Source organism: Palaemon carinicauda, chromosome 20 (genome assembly GCF_036898095.1).
Source record: "Palaemon carinicauda isolate YSFRI2023 chromosome 20, ASM3689809v2, whole genome shotgun sequence".
NCBI lineage: Eukaryota > Metazoa > Arthropoda > Malacostraca > Decapoda > Palaemonidae > Palaemon > Palaemon carinicauda.
In genome coordinates, this window is record NC_090744.1 from 110153582 (window position 1) to 110173588 (window position 20007).

Below are 20007 nucleotides of genomic sequence, written 5' to 3' on the forward strand. Positions count from 1 at the left end.
CTAATATTTCCAGGCTACAGAAGTTTACTCAACTAAACACAATTTACCGGTCAGGGCAGTTTCTGGTCCATGTTACATAAATGTACAGTATTACATAACACCGAACGGCATTGACGCACGAAGTTTGAGAATCTGTGTTAGGTAACTTGGCGTTGCTAAGCGAGGAATTTGTAGGTGAACACAAGGAGGGGGTTCAGGGATGCCAAAATAATTAAAAAACAAAAGAAGAATCATATATCGTTTTCACAGTCGGCGTTCTGCAAGTTAATGATAAAAAAAATCCATTTGACTGAAATTAAAAACTTTACAACAGTTTTTTGAATAGTGGTTGAATATATCATGCGGTAATATTATTTTTTTTCATTCATGTACTTTACATGAGTTTACTTACAGATTTTCTATAAGCATTTCCCATAAATAATCTTATCACTCACTGCACCATTGTTTCCGAGATGCAGTGTTATCTTATCAGTTTAGATATGCAGAAAGGAATATATCAACCCGTGCCATGCGTATTCATAGATAACTTATCATTCCAACTATCTGTTATTGTTATCTTCAATATGTGTTAGAAAATTCCGTTCATCATTATCCAGGAAACCTGAAATTGATTTTGCCCTAAGGCCTAAGAGGAAACCTGCTTTTCTTAAGCACTATGCGATGCTCTTTCCCTTTTACTACCTTACTGATTTTTTATCTCTTCCAATTATAGAAAAACAATGCATTTAAAATATGCCTATAAATATGACTTTAAAAACCGATAATCGAAATCAATACCAAAAATGGTATCACAAAAATAAACTAGTTCAGTTCATTTGTTGGGCGGAGGGATTCGCCTTTCCATCGGCACCTCCTTAGTTTTCTTCATTCTAATTCTTTTATTTTTTTTTATCTTTTTTTCACATCTGATAAATATATCATTTTCTTTTCTCTATTCATTTTTTCTTAAACAGCAAACGTTTCCTATTAGCTTCTTTTCTTCTTCGTACGGTTGCTGTAATTCTATTATTTTCCTTTTCTCTTCTTCTTTATTCTAATTCTTTTATTTTCTTCTCTCATTTTTCCACATTCTTTTCTTTTCTCTACTGCTTCTTTCTTAAACAGCAAGTTTCCTATGATCTAATTTATCTTGTTTATTCTTCATACGGCTGCTGAAAAATAACTTGGTCGCTAAGCACCGCAGGATAAGTACGTCACAACAACAACACTAACCATGGAGGATACATCGAAGCCGACGACGGGCCAGGATTCTCCTTCTCTGGACACTGCAGTTTATGTCTTTTCCCTCTTTGACACGGGAGCCTTACTCTTCTTGTTGGTCTACTACGTATCCTTTTCATTTTACTCGGGGGTTAATACTTAATTTACCTTACAGGTAGTATGTTCAAGATTCTCTGCTTGGAGGCAGCCTATGCCATTGATAGCTATCTAGTTATCTAAGTTAGTAACTCCGTGTTTTAGAAACATTTTAGTTGTGTCTTTTAACTATTTAAGTTATCCTGAGCTGCTCAAAAATTCAGTTGGTTTATTACCCAGTAAATCGCATCGGCTTCTGTCATAGGATGTGAGGTACGGTAGGCTTTAGGTGTCCGTCAAAACGTCCGCAGATATGTGGTATACTAATGATATATATTTTGGTAATATTATAGTTCAAACCTTTAGAGTTAATTGCATTTCGTTTGTAGATGGTCGGGTTATTGGTCTTGCTGCCCGCATTGAAAACAAGAATCCGTCCTATCATCGTCGCCCATGTTTTATTGTATCTACGATTATGATGATTTATGGAGTAATGCTAATTATTCACCTACTGGTCTTCACTCCGCCGTTGCTTGCAATTAAACATTATTTTATTACTCCTCTGTTCTGGCAAGCAGTACATATTGCGCTATACATGTTAGCCGAGTGTACAAGTATTTGGACTGACAAAAAAATTAGTGACCCAACGTTGTGCACACTACTTGAAATTGCATTGTATTATTGAATTTTCTCAAGTTGGATAATACGAAAAATTTTTTTTTATCATAGTTACGTTCATCGAAAACTTTCAGAGTAAAAACGAACTTTTCCCGATAAAAAAAGCCCGTTTTCCGAAAAATTTACTCGTATGCGTTGGAAATTAAGGATTACTAAAGCATTTTACAATTGACCCTAAATAAAGTGACGAGAGGAGAACTAAACTGGGTAAAATTATGGTTTAACACAGAACAACATTTCTAATAGAAAAAAAAGCTTTTTAATAAATAGTGTGCTTTCATTGAATTTGACCCTTATTTCTGCTCCAAATAAACTGTTCTCACCCCCTCCCCCCTTCCCAACAGACGTAAGTCTGAACTGGAGGCTTTGGGTGCGGGAAAACTGAATAAAAACGTGATTATTTATGATTGAAATAAAGGTGAAATTCATCGCAAACACACTATTATCCACAAGAAAAACTGGTTGTCCCGTAAGGGAATTTTTTCCTTAACGGAAATATAAATTTGAGATTTGTTCAAAAGGCCACGGATCCTAACACACCCCACCTAACCTAACTCAGTAGTTTCAGGTCACAGACCTAGCTATGTGGCAAGCCCCCCCAGACATCGCTTTCCCTAAAAGTAAATCACAAATAATGCCCGACCTTATTTCCTTTATATGCACTAACATTGTACCTACAATGGGGTCCTAGAAGTTAATTATAAATAATGGCTTACCTTACATGCAGATACATGAGAACTGTAGGAAATAAGCAAACAAATGAGAAATATCTCAGGAATATAGAATGCCAATGTTTTGTGTAATTTTTTACGTTTTTATTATGCATCCCAGAGAACAATTTATGATGAAGAAAATGTTAGTTTTACCATTATTTATCGATTCCCCAGTAAGCTTTTCCCACCCAAAACCCCTGGTTCCCACTGGGTGGTCCCCATTACTATAGGATAAATTAGAGTATATCTTATCAACCATTTGTGATGAAAATAAAGGTAATTTGTTCCGTAACTGGAATACAAACCACGCTATTTAAAGTGGGTAATTACTTTCGCGTAGCTGAAAGGACGAGGCATAAAAATTTAACGAGGGATTATTACCCCACCGCTAGTTAGCGGGGGGTAGGGAGGGTAGTTAGCTACCCTCCCCCCTCACACACCTGTGTTGTAGCTCCACTTTTACTTTGTCCCGGGTGGTGATCGGACGTGTCCGCTTTCACCCTCGCCTCTTTGACAGCCATTAATCATTGCTTTTTCTTTCTTTTTCTCAGTGTTGTGAAGTTGGCCTCTACAATGCGGAAGTGCCCTGGGTTACCTGACCGCCCTTGTGGGACCTTCATGTCTTCCATCGAGACAGATCCTCACACCTTATGCCCTTATTGTAGGGGTCAACTGTGTGAAAGTAATAATGTTTGTATGGAATGTAGGGAGTGGCCTACCTCCCAGTGGGAGAGGTTTTCTCGGCGCCGGAAGAAGTCCAAACGGGATATTTCTCCTTCAAAGGTTTCTTTGAAGAAGGAAAATCCTAAGGACTCTTCTTCCGTAGCCCAAACCTCCTCCGAAGCTCCCACTCGGTCGGCCTCTCGTGAGAGGCCGTACTGTTGTTGACCGATCTCGGGGTTTGGGAGAGGGAGTTGCCTCCCATAGCAAGGCAGCTCCTCCCCGGGGGAGGATTTAATTATTTCTCCTATTAGTAATGTTCTTTTGCAGCTTTGGGCTTCCTTGGGGCTTCAGGGTTCGCCCTCCAAGGAAGCCCTGTTTGACATGATCAGGTTGGGAGCAGCTGTCAAACAGTCACTGGCGGTAGCAGAGGTTGACCCTCTGTCTATTGTCGAGGCTGTTGTGGCAGACACTTCCAATGAGAGTGTTCAAACCCCTGCTCCTGTTGTAGCTGAAGGCTTAGCTCCCCCCTCCGAATATCCTTCGAGGGAGGATCTAAGTCCAACGGTCTCTCCTGCGGGTGATTCTCACCCCCCCGGGGGAGTTCACTGACAGAGACTCCTCTTCGGAGGACTGCCAATGGTTTACCTGCTGCTCCCAGAGGACGCATCCGACGTAAGGCTTGCCTTCCTCTTCGTCGCCGAGGTCTTCCTTCTCCTCACAAGGGTGTTAGGAGGCACCTCTTCGGATCTTCATCCTCGCAGTCCCCCGCAGAGGAACCTCGTCCTTCAGCTACCGTTCCTGCTACTTCCTTGGACCTGGACCTCTCCGCAGATAGTTCGCGATCTCCTACGCCTGCCAGACCTGCTGACCTGCCTTCACCTTTCCTGGCTGCTGACGCGGTGTGGGCGCCCACACATCCCGTTTTCAAACGGGCACTGGTCCCTTCAGGGCAAAAGGGGCTTTCACACATTGTGTGCAAGTCCCTTAAGTGCCAGGTTTCCCCTGTGCACCAACGTTCGCCTGGGCGCCCGCGCACTACTGCGCGCAAGCGCTCACCGGTTGCTGCCTCATCTCGCCAGCGCTCTCCTGCACACCCACGAGTTCCTGCACCCCCACAATCTCCTGTTCGCCCAGCAGTTCCAGAGACTATGTGCCCACGATCTCCTGCTCTCCAACGGACCTCTGCGCGCCCTCGGCCTGATACACGCCATGGACGCACTCGGTCTCCTGCTCGCCCTCGATCTTCGGATCAGGGCTCCCAGGAGAAGTCTTCTTCCTCTCCGAAACGCTGTGATACGGTGTCTGAAAGATTAAACTCAAAGGTCCCCAACACCAAGGTCAGTAAGCTCAGACATTCCTCCCTTTTGGGGAGTAGTCTGTTTGAGCCGAAAGATGTAGAGCAGGCGGCTGAGAGGTGGAGGAAGTCCAACCAGGACTCCCTCCTCCAGAGAGCTTTAACATTAAAGCCCTATAAGCCTCCAGCACCCCAACAACCTCGCCCTGCAAAGACGACAAAGCCGGCAATAGCAGGAAAGGCAGCGGTGTCCAAATAGCCCTTTCCCGTCAAGGACAGGAGAGGCAAGAAGTCCTCCAGGGGAGGCAAGAATCCTAGGGGGAGTGGCCGAGGCCGCAAATGATAGGATTGGGGGGATGCCTCCAAAGTTGCACGAACAGGTGGCAGCAACTCGGGGCCGATTCCTGGACGATCTCCGTGATCAGCCAAAGATATTCCCTGACAGCGAATCCAGTGTCGTTGAGCGCTCTTGCCATGGGATCGGCAAGAGAGCAAGCCCTTTGGGCAGAAGTCAAGACCATGTTGAAGAAGGACGCTCTCCAAGAGGTCGTCGACGGGTCCCCAGGCTTCTACAGTCGACTCTTTCTTGTAAAGAAGGCGTCTGAAGGCTGGAGACCAGTCATCGACCTCTCAGCTCTGAACAGGTTTGGCAAGCAGACCCCGTTCAGCATGGAGACGGCAGACACGGTCAGACTCGCAGTGAGACCGCGAGACTTCATGTCCACACTGGATCTGAAGGACGCGTACTTCCAGATCCCAATCCATCCGTCTTCAAGGAAGTACCTAAGATTCAGCCTAGACAACAAGATCTACCAGTTCAAGGTGCTGTGCTTCGGTCTCTCCACAACACCTCAGGTTTTCACCAGAGTGTTCACCCTGATATCTTCGTGGGCACACAAGATCGGCATCCGTCTCCTCCGTTATCTGGACGACTGGCTGATCTTAGCAGACTCGGAGTCAACCCTTCTTCGACACCGAGACAAACTTCTGGGGATTTGCCAAGATCTAGGGATGATGGTAAATCTCGAGAAGTCTTCTCTGCTTCCTTCCCAAAGACTGTTATATTTAGGCATGATATTAGACACCAATCTCCACAGAGCCTTCCCATCAGGCGACAGGATAGCAAGGCTGAGGAAAGTCGCAAGTCCTTTCCTCAGACGAGACGAACTCCCAGCCCAATCGTGGTTACGTCTCCTCGGCCATCTCTCATCCTTGTTACGTCTAGTTCCCAACGGTCGCCTCAGAATGAGATCCCTGCAATGGCAACTCAAGTCCCGGTGGAGTCAAGGACACGATTCCCCGGACGTCTTGATCCCTATGGGTCTCACGGAACAGACTGACCTTCAGTGGTGGGTGGCAGACGAGAACCTGCGAAAGGGAGTGGATCTTCTCGTCCTCCCCCCGGATTTGATGATTTTTTCGGACGCCTCAAAGAAAGGGTGGGGGGCCCACGTTCTGAACCACAGGACCTCAGGCCTGTGGTCAGAATCAGAAAAGTGCCTCCATATAAATCTGTTAGAAATGAAGCCCGTTTTTCTGGCCCTTCAACAGTTCCAACAGCACCTGGCGGGTCACTCTGTGGTGGTGATGAGCGACAACACCACAGTAGTGGCTTCAACAAGCAGGGAGGTACCTTTTTACAACAGCTATCCCATCTTGCAGTAGAGATACTGAGATGGACCTAAGTCCACTCGATTCCACTTTTGGCTCGCTTCATTCCCGGCAAAAGGAATGTGCCCGCCGACAGTCTGAGCAGAGCGTTTCAGATAGTGAGTACCGAGTGGTCTTTGGATCGTCAAGTAGCCAACAAAGTCCTGACTTTGTGGGGTTCCCTGATTGTGGATCTGTTCGCGACAGCGTTGAACTTCAAACTGCCGCTGTACTGTTCCCCAGTCCCGAACCCCAAGGCTCTCTGGCAAGATGCTTTCCAACAACGGTGGCACAACATCGACATACAGTATATGCCTTTCCCCCCGTTCTGTCTGATGAGGAGGGTACTCAACAAGACTAGACTATCGGTCAACCTCTCGATGACTCTCATAGCTCCGCTGTGGCATCACGCGGAATGGTTCCCGGACCTTCTGCAACTCCTTACGGAGCCTCCGAGAGAACTCCCTCCATGACACGAGCTACTCAAACAACCACACGCCAACATCTTTCACAAAGCTGTAGCTTCGCTTCGGCTTCATGCCTAGAGACTATCCAGCATCTCCTCGCAGAGAGAGGATTTTCGCAACAAGTTGCGGAAAGAATGTCTGGACACCTGCGAAAGTCATCCGCAGGAGTCTACCAAGTGTAGTGGAGAGTTTTCTGTGGTTGGTGTCGTGGAAGGGGTATCTCTCCACTCGATGCCACTATTCCAGCAATACCGGAGTTCTTCGGGTATTTGCGAGAAGAAATGCGCCTTTCAGTCTCGGCAGTGAAAGGCTATCGCTCAGCCTTAAGTCTAGCCTTCAGGCTTAAAGGAGTGGACATTTCTTCTTCGCTAGAACTTTCCCTACTCATACGTAGTTATGAACTTACCTGTCCTTGGTCGGAAGTGAGACCTCCTCCATGGAACGTGGTTCGAGTCCTCAGGTCTCTTAAGAGACCTCCCTACGAACCATTACGCCAGGCTTCAGGTCGCCACCTGACTTGGAAGACGGTGTACCTACTAGCTTTGGCGTCAACCAAGCGAGTTAGCGAACTTCATGGTCTCTCGTATGACATCGTCCATTCAAGGGGATGGGGGGGAGGTAACGTTCAGCTTCGTCCCTGAGTTTATTGTTAAGACTCAGAATCCGGGAGTGCTGGGCCCTCGCTTCGACTCCTTCCAGATTTCGAGTCTTCGTTCCGTAACAGATGACCCAGACCATCTCCTACTGTGCCCAGTAAGGAGTCTGAGGCTATACCTGAAGAGAACAGCTGCAGTTCGTCCCCAAGTGCGGGTGTTGTTTGTCAGCACTGGGAGATCGAAGAGGAGGGTTACCAAGAACACCATCTCAGCATGGATTCGAAAGGCCATCCATCTGTCCCTGAATTCTGACCCTCCTCCGTCACGTCGCCCTAGAGCTCATGATGTCAGGGGAGTAGCTGGCCTTCAAGAAAAACTAATCAGTGACGCAGGTTCTGCAAGCAGGGGTGTGGAAGCGTCAAACGACCTTCACAGCCCACTACCTGCAAGACGTGACCCACAGGAGGCTCGATACGTTCTCTATCAGCCCTGTGGTGGCTGCACAACAGCTGGTTTAAACCTCAGACTCCTTAATGGACAAGTAGCAGAGGGTTGAGGGCATTGTTACCTGGTTTTAGTCTGCATGAATGAAAAGGTATGCCTGGCCCTTATTCTTTTCTTCATCCTCCCCTCTCTTGGGGAAAGCAGCATCCTGGGTTCTCTGCACAGCTGACCTCAAACCACTGCAGGTAAACCATGTTCCCTTGTGTTCCTAGTATTAAGTTAATACTGTCGCGTCCCCATACCCTGACGAGGTGGTATTGGGAGAGTCCTAGCCTTAAGTTTCTATCTAAAGAACTTCAGGTCAACTTCCTGGGACGAGTCACACTTTTTTCCTTCACACACAACTTATGTAGGCCGCAGCCCTTGCATAGCAAGATGCGAGCGAGGTGCAGGGACTCTTTATTGTTGAGTGCTGACACACTCAGATAATGAGTCCCTGGGCAAAGCCAAAAGCCAGTATGGCTGGGACTTATTCCACCCATCTGAAGGGTTAAGTCACTCACTTTAAATAGCGTGGTTTGTATTCCAGTTACGAAACAAATGACAAATTCGTAGATAATTTGTATTTTTCCTAACTATACAAACCTTAGCTATTTAATCAAACTTGCCCGCCAGCCCTGTCCCCCATGAAGTCCTACCTACAACACAGGTGTGTGAGGGGGGAGGTAGCTAACTACCCTCCCTACCCCCCGCTAACTAGCAGTGGGGTAATAATCCCTCGTTAAATTTTTATGGCTCGTCCTTTCAGTTACGCGAACGTAATTACCCACTTTAAATAGCTAAGGTTTGTATAGTTAGGAAAAATACAAATTATCTACGAATTTGTTATTTTTTAAGAAAACTGGAGTTGTTCTATATAAAACCCCATTTCTTTATTAGTAAAGCTCTTCCCGTGGGGTTCTATAATATTACCCTAAATGGATGAATAGTGTTACCGATGTGGTAACGTCCTTGACTGGTAAACTCCAGACTAGTGTTCGAGGCCCGCTCAAACTCGTTAGTTTCTTTGGTCGCTGCAACCTCATCATCCTTGTGAGCTAAGGGGGGGGGGGGGCATTGGGGGAGCCTATAGGTCTATCTGCAGTCATCACTAGCCATTGCCTGGCCCTTGGGTGCTGATCATATGTATTTATGGTCAGTCTCTAGGGCATTGTCCTGCTTGATAGGGCAATGTCACTATCTCTTGCCACTGCCATTCATGAGCGGCCTATAAACCTGGGGCTTTTACTTTTATGGTAGTATGCTAGGAAAATAACCCTTGGTATATATTCATGGTGGGGCTTGGTGAGATGTAATAAAACTAGTTTGGCAAATATTCCTGTATGATATAACAAATTCAAATGCAATTAGTACTCTGCTTCCTATGCAGGGATGCAATCTGTTTCAAAACTGATCAGATTAGGCTTATGCAAAAAAAAAAATCCTAACAATGGCTTCCTCTAATGTCTGTGGAACAGGTTAACCAAGAGTTTTTCCTACACTAGTACAAACCTTTGTCCATTATATATAATACAGTAGATATCAGTGATGCTTGAATACCTGGCTGTTGAACTTTTATAACAAGGTAAACAGGTGGAAGCTGGAATATCTTTGTTGTTTATTGTGTTTTTTTTCTTTCTCTTTCTAGCTTTTTTGTGATTGTTTTCTGCTGCCAAATAGCACAGACATGTTTTCGGTGTTTCTGTAAACTTCGCTTTTAAAATTGTCCTCATTAACTCTTGGACACTTGTTTCTGGTGACAATGCTGTGCTATGCCTTTTGACTCAATCCCTCGGAAGGGGAATAAGCTTCGTCTTACGACATTGTCCTTCTGTCTGAACTTGAGCGACCGGCTAATATTCCGCCCAAGTTAGACTCCCCTGATTGTTCAAACGCCCCTACGAGCTTGGAAGAAGACGGTACTGGGAGGAACAAGGTGCATACGGTTGCAATTAATATGTCTTTAACTGCGCCGTGTTTGGACTCTGAATCATCATATACAAATGAATGCGTGGCTTTCTGCATACAACTTTTTCCAACTAGATTGGAAACCCTGCTTGCCAGACGTAGTTTGTGCTCAGCGCTCTCCTGATATCCTCACTCACATTCCACTCACACTAGCTGTGGAGCACACAACAGCACGCCTAATATTGGTGAAAATGTGGCACACTCTCACTCTAGCGCACTTAATAAGTGACTGTTTCATGTGAACCCATGTATTTGACCACGCCATCCTCAACGTTCTCGAACCAGATGTATCTGCAACGCCAGTTGAGAAGACCCTATTAGTTTTAGCAATCATCCGTCACATGCTGCCCGTATTTGAGAAGGTCGCTTCTCACGTGGTGCACTGTGTTGTCACACCAACATATCTCAATATGTGCACTAGTATTTTTGAGCGTGAACGTGGAGTAACTCACATGTCTCCAATAGGCAACCCTTCCTCTCCTGAGCTTGTGGTGGTAATGTGCGCTAACACCCACTGCCTCACTGGTTGCACACTGCTCATCATGTGGCACATCGCTCAGGCGCCCCTCACCACTCGGCACGCTGCTGCTGTTAGGGAGAGATTTGTTTGTAAGATCCAAGACTCTCCCCTGCAGTGCTTGTGTCCATGATAGAGTACAACTATGAAACCTCTTTAAGGAGAGCCGTGACACCTGCGAGAGCTAGACCGCACGCACTCCACCCCATGCTCATAATTATGACCTGCAACTCTATTCAGTAGACCTTCTTGACTACCGAAATCCTGACCGTCGGCATCCAGTTACTCCTCTGTGTGACCCTTGTCCTCAAACCTATCGCAGTTCGAGATCACCCACAGTAATTTCTTTTGTTGGTAATTATTAATTGGCCCCCGATTGAATTTGTCGAACATCATTGAATTTATGTCGACCTCATGTTCTCTCTCCTTGGAGTTGAAGAGTTCCCGGTAAGGAACGGAGTCCATTCAGATCCTGAGTCCTCTGAAGCTTCAGAGGATAGGAGGTTTCCATGTAACCCCCTTTCCCCTTTCTCTGAGGGCTCATGATGCCTCAGAGAAAGTAAAAGATCATTGGCCGGTGCCGAAGAACAGGTCTTCTCGCATACGGGAAAGGGATTCTTGCGTTTCTTTGAGTGATCATGTTTTAGAATCCGGACATGATTCTAGAAGGGGAACTATACGGGGAACAGCCCCTCTTCTCGTCGATCTTCTTCAAGGGGGAGAGGAGCCTGAGACATATTTGTGTTGCTACCCCTCCCTACATATTCCGGGTTGCTTTCCCCCAAGGGAAGATAAATCCTTACGTCCTGAACGTGTGTGTGTGATTACATGGGGTTTCCAATGATTGACTTTGTTTGCCACACATTTGTACAAGATGCTTCCAGTGAACTGTTCTTCAAATCCAGAATACTGTACAGAAGCAATGAAGGATGCATTTCAATATTCCTGGAGAAACCTTGATGCTTAAGCTTTTCTGCCATTCCGTCTGGTTCGTCGGGTCATTAACAGTGTTGGCGACCCCGAACGTCAGGATGATGCTGGAGGCTCCAAAGCGGCCACAAGCTTAAATGGTTCATCTATTTTCTGATACTCCTCATCGAGGTACTGAGGTAACTGCCCTGGTTGCCAACCTCCTCAGGCTGCCCCACATGCTGAGATTTAACATCTCTGTGGCATTCCAATTATAATTCATGCATGGCAATTATCCTTTATCTCCGAACGTTTCTCAAGGTATGGCAAGGGAGATGTCTGGATATTAGGGCAGATCTTATGCAGCAGTCTACCAGGGGGACGTGGGGCATCTGCGATTGGTGTTGTAGACCAGATATTTCTCTGGTCGATGCCTCTGGATGTACGGTAATTGCTTATTTCTTTCTTCACCGGAAGAAGCTCCTCTCTGTTGCTGCGGTAAAGGGCTATTGCCAGCCGTGACTCAATTATTTAGATTAAAGGACTTAGACCAGTGGTTCCTAACCCCAGGGTTGCGAGCGTATTTCTGAGGGTTGCCAGAGGGTCTTATAAATGTATTCTTAATAATTCACAGTTGCTCACATTTTTATTTAGATTAATGAAACTGATTTACTTTAGTGGGACAAGGTAGAGTCTACTGAACACATTGTAACAAAGGAGGCATGGTCATAAGACACCTATATGGTTGGATTTACTATAGGTTAAGACTGCATTTAGAGTCACAACCAAAAAAGGTTGGGAAACACTGGCTTAGATATTTCCACCCTGCGGGAACTGTCCATGCTCATGAAGTACTTCAGTCATGTCCTCCAAAGGAGTATTGACCTCCTGAATAGGACATCACGATGGTCTTTAGAACTCTAAAAACCACCCTGCACGAGCCTCTCAAGGAAGCGTTGGATAATGATCTTAAACCAAGAACTGTGTTTCTGTTTGCTTCTTGGCCTCAGTGAAGAGAGTCGGAGATTTATACGACATTTTGTATGCCATTGGTTGTACAGGGGAACGGAAGGTGGTCTCATTTTTGTTTTGTCCCCCGCTTTGTGGTGTAAATACAGAATCCAGCGATTCATGATCCCAGATTCCAGACCTTCTCAATCTCCCAATAATTAAGACAATCTCTGCGTTGTCCTGTGAGGACATTGCAATGCTACCTCAAATGAATTCAATGCATCTTACCTGAGCACCAGAGACTTTTCCTAAGCTCTGGGAAGGTTAAGAGACTGATCTACAAGCATACCATATCCGTTTGGTTTCGGGGAAACCATTAAATGTTCCTACATCCTGGATGATGCGCAAGGAGGTGGACCCTTGAGAGTGCGGGCACGCATAGTCGGGAGTATCAGCTCAACCTTAGTTTTCAGGGAGAATCTGTCCGCAGCGTAGGTCATGAAAGCCGAAGTCGAAAAACATCAGACGACCTAAATGGCCCACGACCTACGGAAACACCCAAAGGTCCCTGAGACCAATGGTAGCTACTCGACAAATGGTGTAGGGAGCCCAACTTGTCCTGACCAGTAGCATTGCATTTGGATAGCGGTTGCGACTACATAAGTCTAGAGTGGTAGGTAAGAATGTTTGGCTTTTTCCTTGCTTCTTTCTCTCTCTTAGGGGCAGAGGGTGTGCGGCTAAGCTACTGCATTCACTAGAGTGGTTTTTCTTTACAGTTGGTGTTGTATTTGAAGTAGTTTCCCCCCATCTTCTGAGCAAGGCGGACGATGGACTCGTATGCACATTCATTGATAATATTTAAGCCTATACTGTACACTGAACAACACATATCCTATACTGTAGATATAAATTCTTCATTGAGTTACCTATTTGGTAATGACCTACCCTAACTGTTTGCATCTCAATGCATGTATGTTAGGGGGTCGACAGGAATCATGACTTTTGCCCATGGATCAGAGTTCATTCAATTTTCCTGTGTTATCTAACCAAGCCAGCTTTGGTAATAAGAACTTCCTCCCTCCTATTAAAGGTCTCCGGTTTATGGTTAGGAAAAATGCAAATTACTTTCGAATTTGTGATTTTTATGAATATTGTATAAAGGTTTCAAGTGTTTTCCTTAACATAATTCAGGTCATCACATTGTCTGACTTGGAGTGTGATTATTTGAATGCACAACAATGTTGTTACAGATTAAACATTGTGAGTATATTTTCCAATTTTGTTTGAACATTTTAAGTGCATAATGTCGCTGGTTACATTCCTGATGACCACTTTTTTGGTTGAAATGAACACAAGTTGACATGCGTGTTACGTCTTTTGATTTTGTATTGTGCTCATTATATTTGCTTAATTAATATTTTCTGTTTATTTATATTTAGAATATGTATCGCTTGTAATTCTTATATATTTAACCATTAGGTTATAAGTTAAATTTTCAAAATATACTTCAAAGACGTACTGAACTAACTTTTCAGAAATATTAGTTGCAAGTGCAGATTTAAGTCATATAGATTTCATATAAGTTGGGAACAGTTTGTACGATCTCTAAACCATTTACGTTTGAGTTTTGATTATAAAATGTGGTATTTGATCAGAGAGGTTAGGAAAGGCCTTGGCATTTCTTCTAAGATGACAAGAGTTATACAGTCGTACCTGTTGTTAAGTCATTAATTGCTTCCACTTTTTAGCTTTCTGCTCTACCTCCATTCCTGCATCCTATCTGCCATCTTGCTGTACAACCTCTTAAACTTTGCTTTATAATGTAACTGAGGGGTTTTTCCCAGTCACTCTTCAATGGTAATCAAATAAATCAAGACGTACAACATAGTTTGAATTAATCATTGAAAATAACTACTACACCCCATTAACCTCTATAAGCCAGCCCTATATCATCACTTGCACAGGAAGTAATTCAATGGTTTATTTTTCTGATAAATTTATACAATTGTATTTATTCTCCTTTGTTATTTCTCACAAAAAAAAAGTATGTGATGAAAAACACCTCTACAAAAAATGACCTAACATAGCTGTGACTGTATACCTGTTGTCAGCCAGTAGTTTTTAAAGCAATTAGCTGAAATCTCATGTGTTGTTGAAGGATGACAGACAGAAAACTTGATGTTTTGTACAGTAATCTAGTTTCCTGCTTGAGTATTAATTTAATTCAGGAAAAATATTTAGTTCATATTTTCATTACTCTTAATTTTGTTGGAAGTAAAAGGAAATAAAATCCCCTCTAGCCAGGTATAGGAGAATGTATTCACGGGTATGGTGAAGACTTTAGCTGAAATATTTTCCATTTATGGACAAAACTTTGTTTTCCAGTGGGTGATTCCAAAGCTTGCTGCTCACCTTCTCCTGTCTGCAGTGTTCTTGCTTACTGGTCATTACTACCTCTTCCTTGCTTCCATACCTCTGGCCGTTTACATCATAAGGGAGTAAGTCTTTCTTACTTTTTAGACTAATTTAAAGATGATGACAATTCAGAGTTGCATTTCCATAATGATGGAATTGCCTCATGAATACATGAAACTAGGACAAGTAAAGAATGTCTCAAGTTTAAAATCATGATTGGGCATTCTGATAAAATAATCCCTTCTTTTTTTGCATAGACTAATGTGAGATTTAAGACTTGGCAGTAACCAAAACATTAATAATAGAGTACCTGTATTTAGTCACATGCTTCAAAAAGGAATTTCCACTTACGGTATGACGAGTATTCATTATCATTTCTTTTTTCAGTTTTTAAGCTTAGGATATATTACATGATTTCTCATTCCTTTTTGTTCCTACACAAATACAAATTTTTCATCCATTTAAATAGAAGAATTGCCCAGATCAAATTGAAATGGCTTTGTAAACATTATCAAAGTAGTTCGTTAATGACAGGATGAGATGGATGTACTCTCCCAACTACCTGAATGAATCAAGCCACTTTTGGTTGGGATATACACTGATACTCTTCATCTTTCTGCCTTCATTGTTGAATCTTTCCCTTTTGCAATGAATTGTTTGTTTGTTCCGTAACTGAAATACAAACCACGCTATTTAATATGGGTAATTACTTTCGGCGTAGGTGAAATGACGAGCCATTAGAATTTTTAAATATTTAACTTAGCCGGTGAATATATAATAGCTGACGTCTCCGGCGGCTCGACAGAAAAACACAAAAACTCGCGAGCGATCGCTATGAAGGTTGCGAGTGTGCCCACCAGCGCCAACTAGGCCCTATCGGCCAGATACCGCATATACATGTAAACAGCTCCAGTTCTTCTCTGTCGGTCTGATCGACAAGTTGATTCCATTACTCGCTGTTAACCTGGAGTTTTTCAACAGTCTTGGTGAAGTACTTCTTTTTGGTTTGAGCTTTCGCAGTGCAGGTGTTTTATCTTCAATAAACTCTTGAACTCTTTTTTGGATAGATTTAATTGTTGATGACTTTGGATTGTTTTTGGACTTTCTTTGACTTTTCAAAATGGCTGACCCTTCTCCAATTCCTAAATTTCGTAAATGTAATGCTAGGGATTGTAACAAACGTCTTCCAAAGGCCTCTCTCGACCCACATACTGTGTGTTCTAATTGTCGGGGTAAAACCTGTCAATTAGGAGATCGGTGTGATGAGTGCGTGGTACTTTCGGAATTCGACTGGCTAGAGTTTGATAAGTATTCTCGTAAGCTAGAGAGAGATAGGGTGAGGAGAAGTTCCTCTAGATCGTTAGAATTTTCCTCCTCCCATGCCCCTGAACCTAATCCTTCCCCAGTAGTAGTTGTGCCTGAACCCTCTACTAGCACTCATGAACCATCAATGCGGGATATGTTACGTGCCATTCAAGCTTTGGGCGAGAGAGTTGAGTCGTTAGCTACGGACCGTAATCAACTCATGGCGGATGTAAAAGAGTTAAAGTGTCAGAGTGCCACATTAGAAAATCGTGGGGAGAAAGTGATTAGTGCGCAAAGTGTTATCAGTGTTGCGACCGAGGGTTCGTCTGTTCGTGCCTGTCGTTCGCCTAGTCCGAGACCTCTTGCAAGCTCCCATGCCCCAGGGAGAAGTAATGTCGTAGGACTTATGGGTTTGAGAGGCTTTAACCAACGAACAGACGTTCCCTCTATGGTTTCAGGCGTGTCTCGTCAAGACCGCCCCTACCATAAGATGAGCGAGACGATTTTCTCCTCGTCATCCGAAGGCTTCTCGCGTAAGAAACCGTGGAGCAAGGTTTCGAGACCCTTAAAGCGAAAGTCAGTCCCTTCAGGACAGGTCCAGCGTCCTGGTTGTAGCCATTGGGACAGCTCTGACGCTGTGCAGTCATCGGAAGACTGCTCGCCGCCTAAACAGAAGCGTAACACAGGCTCCGAGAGTCTTAGTGTAGGCAATGTTTTGCAGTCACAGACGTTACCCTCGTCTCGTACCGCACCCTTTCCCGTTGATCCTAAATGGGTTGTACTGCAAGACATGCAGAATAAGCTTGCCTCTCTTATGGAGGACTATACTGCTGAGCAGGTTCACGATGATCCTCGCCGCTTAGCTGATCGAGATCCTGGCCGTCAGCCGCCCAAACGAGCCTTTGCTCGTCCTGTTGACGTTGACGTTACAAAGTCACGTCAGTCACGTGTCGTAGAGCCTCACTCGATGCAGTCCCGTGTTGACTTTCAGCCGCTTGTGGACATTCAGCCGCTGCCGCATGCTCGTGTTGACGTTCAGGACGTTCGCCAACCAGCGAAGTTGACTTGTTTTGACGTTGAGCGTCAAGCACCGCAGTCAAGAGTTGTTTTGACTGCTCAGTCTAGGCAGTCAAGGCAGTCTCGAGTTGACGTCGAGCGTCCTTCCGCTCCTGTTGTTGTTGCTAGTCAGTCTGTTAAGCAGTTACATGACGTAGCGTCCTGGACTGCTACTGATGCTCCTGTGCATGTGGACTCTGCTTGTCAAGCATTCCCACCAAGGCAGGTCTCTCCCTTGCTTGAGACTCATCAGTTGTCGTACGAGGCTCCTTCAGATGAGGACGTTGCTAATCCTCATCCTGATGATAATCCTTCAGATGTAGATGAAGCTAAGGCTGTTCCTCCTTCGATGGATTTTAAGAATATCATGATGATTTTCAAGGATCTTTTTCCAGATCACTTTGTTGCTGTTGCTCCTCGTTCGCCTCCGTCTGAGTTTGCTCTAGGCTCAGCTGCTACCAAGCCAGCCTTTACTAAGCTAGTGCTTTCTCGCTCTTCTAAGAGGGCTTTACATCTTCTAGGCGACTGGTTGGATACCAGGAGGAGTTTGGGGAAGACGGCCTTTGCCTTCCCACCTTCTAAGCTTGCTTCTAGATCGAGCGTCTGGTATGACACGGGAGAAGTTCTCGGCTTGGGAGTCCCTGCCTCTGCCCAGGGTGACTTCTCAAGCCTCGTAGACTCTCCCCGTCGCCTGGCCATGAGACGCTCGAAGATTTGTTGGTCCTCCTCGGACCTTGACCATCTACTTAAAGGCGTATACAGGGCCTTTGAAGTTTTTAACTTTCTTGATTGGTCATTAGGAGCATTAAGTAGGAAGATCTCGTCTGCCGACCAAGATGTATCCTTACTTATCATGTCCTGTATGGACAAAGCCATCCGCGATGGCTCCAATGAGCTCGCCTCCACCTTTACGTAGGGAGTCTTGAAGAAGAGAGAAACCCTTTGCTCTTTCCTTTCAGCAGGAGTTACTCCCTGTCAGAGATCGGAACTGCTCTTTGCTCCCTTATCAGCGGCCTTGTTTCCACAACAGCTGGTTAAGGATATAGCTGCTTCGCTTGTGCAGAAGGACACACATGACCTGATGGCGTCCTCTGCTCGCAAAGGGGCTCCTTCTTCATCCTTTGCTGTGAGACCCAGGATCGAGACTCCTGCGTCTAGATTTATCCCGCCCTTTCGTGGCAGAGCTCCCAGCAGGGGAAGCTCTCGTGCCGAGGGAAAGAGAGGTAAGAAGAGAGGAGCCAAGTCCTCCCGTGGCAGAGTCTGACTGCCCACATCCTCAGACAGCGGTAGGGGCCAGATTGAACAGCTTCTGGCAGGCCTGGGAGAAGAGGGGTGCAGACCAAGAGTCTGTTCTGTTGCTCAAAGAGGGGTACAAAATACCGTTTGTTCGCAAACCTCCTCTAGTAACAACTCCCATAGACCTCTCTCCCAGGTACCGAGAGGAGTCAAAGAGACAAGCCCTAAATCAAGAAGTGTCTCTGTTGCTAGAGAAGGGAGCGGTGGTGAAAGTCTCGGACCTTCAATCACCGGGGTTTTACAACCGTCTCTTCCTAGTCCCAAAGCATACAGGAGGTTGGAGGCCGGTGCTAGACGTCAGTGCGCTCAACATTTTTATTACGAAAACAAAATTCACGATGGAGACCACGAAGTCCGTCTTAGCAGCGGTCAGAGAGGGAGACTGGATGGTCTCTCTCGACCTACGAGATGCGTACTTCCACATTCCTATACACCCGGATTCCCAACCGTTTCTGAGGTTTGTTTACAGGAATGTGGTGTACCAGTTTCGAGCCCTGTGCTTTGGCCTCAGTCCTGCTCCTCTCGTGTTTACGAGGCTCATGAGGAATGTGGCAAAATTCCTCCATCTATCGGGAATCCGAGCCTCCCTGTACTTGGACAACTGGCTTCTCAGAGCATCGTCCAGTCATCGCTGTCTGCAGGATCTACATTGGACGTTGGGTCTGGCCAAGGAGTTGGGACTTTTGGTCAACTTAGAAAAGTCCCAACTGATCCCATCCCAGACTATTCTATATTTGGGGATGGAGATTCGCATTCCAGTTTTTCGGGCTTTTCCGTCTGCCACCCGAATAGAACAAGCCCTGCTCAAAGTCCAACTAATGCTGAAAAGGGAACGTTGTTCAGTCAGGAGTTGGATGAGTCTCGTAGGGACTCTCTCATCCCTGGAGCAGTTTGTCTCGCTAGGGAGACTACACCTTCGGCCTCTCCAGTTCCATCTAGCCTCTCGCTGGAACAAGGGCAAGACTTTAGAGACGGTATCAATCCCAGTCTCCAAACCAGTAAAGGCATGCCTGAACTGGTGGGACAGCAATATCAGTCTGAGAGAGGGACTGTCCCTAGCAGTCAAGAACCCAAACCACGTGTTGTTCTCAGACGCGTCGGATTTGGGTTGGGGTGCGACCCTGGACGGTCGGGAATGCTCGGGTCTGTGGACCTCAGTTCAGAAGAGCATGCACATCAACGGCAAGGAGCTATTAGCAGTCCACTTGGCCTTGATGAAATTCGAAAGCATTCTTCGAAACAAAGTGGTAGAGGTCAACTCAGACAACACCACAGCTTTGGCGTACATCTCCAAGCAAGGAGGCACTCACTCCCACACGCTGTACGTGATCGCAAGGGACCTTCTCATATGGTCAAGAAATCGAGGCATCTCCCTGTTGACGAGATTCATCCAGGGGGACTTGAACGTCTTGGCAGACTGTCTCAGTCGGAGGGGTCAGGTGATACCCACGGAATGGACCCTCCACAAGGACGTGTGCAAGAGTCTTTGGGCGACTTGGGGTCAACCCACCATAGACCTCTTTGCCACCTCGTTGACCAAAAGGTTACCATTCTATTGCTCACCAGTCCCAGATCCAGAGGCGATCCACATAGACGCGTTTCTACTGGACTGGTCTCACCTGGACTTATATGCATTCCCACCATTCAAGATAGTCAACAAGGTACTGCAGAAGTTCGCCTCTCACGAAGGGACAAGGTTGACGTTGGTTGCTCCCCTCTGGCCCGCGAGAGAGTGGTTCACCGAGGTACT

At 45.5% G+C, this 20007-nt stretch overlaps 1 protein-coding gene across 1 annotated transcript in view; it reads left to right on the plus strand.

Annotated features, from left to right (window-relative positions):
• Positions 1 to 1172: 1172 nt before the first annotated feature.
• Positions 1173 to 20007, plus strand: part of LOC137614367 (protein cornichon homolog 4-like) — a 50165-nt gene continuing 31330 nt past the window's right edge. Inside the window, exons 1-3 of the mRNA XM_068344157.1 lie at positions 1173 to 1327; positions 13377 to 13445; positions 14571 to 14683. Of these exons, the coding sequence (XP_068200258.1) occupies positions 1214 to 1327; positions 13377 to 13445; positions 14571 to 14683 (296 nt within the window). The 5' untranslated portion in view covers positions 1173 to 1213. The remainder of the gene's footprint in view (positions 1328 to 13376; positions 13446 to 14570; positions 14684 to 20007) is intronic.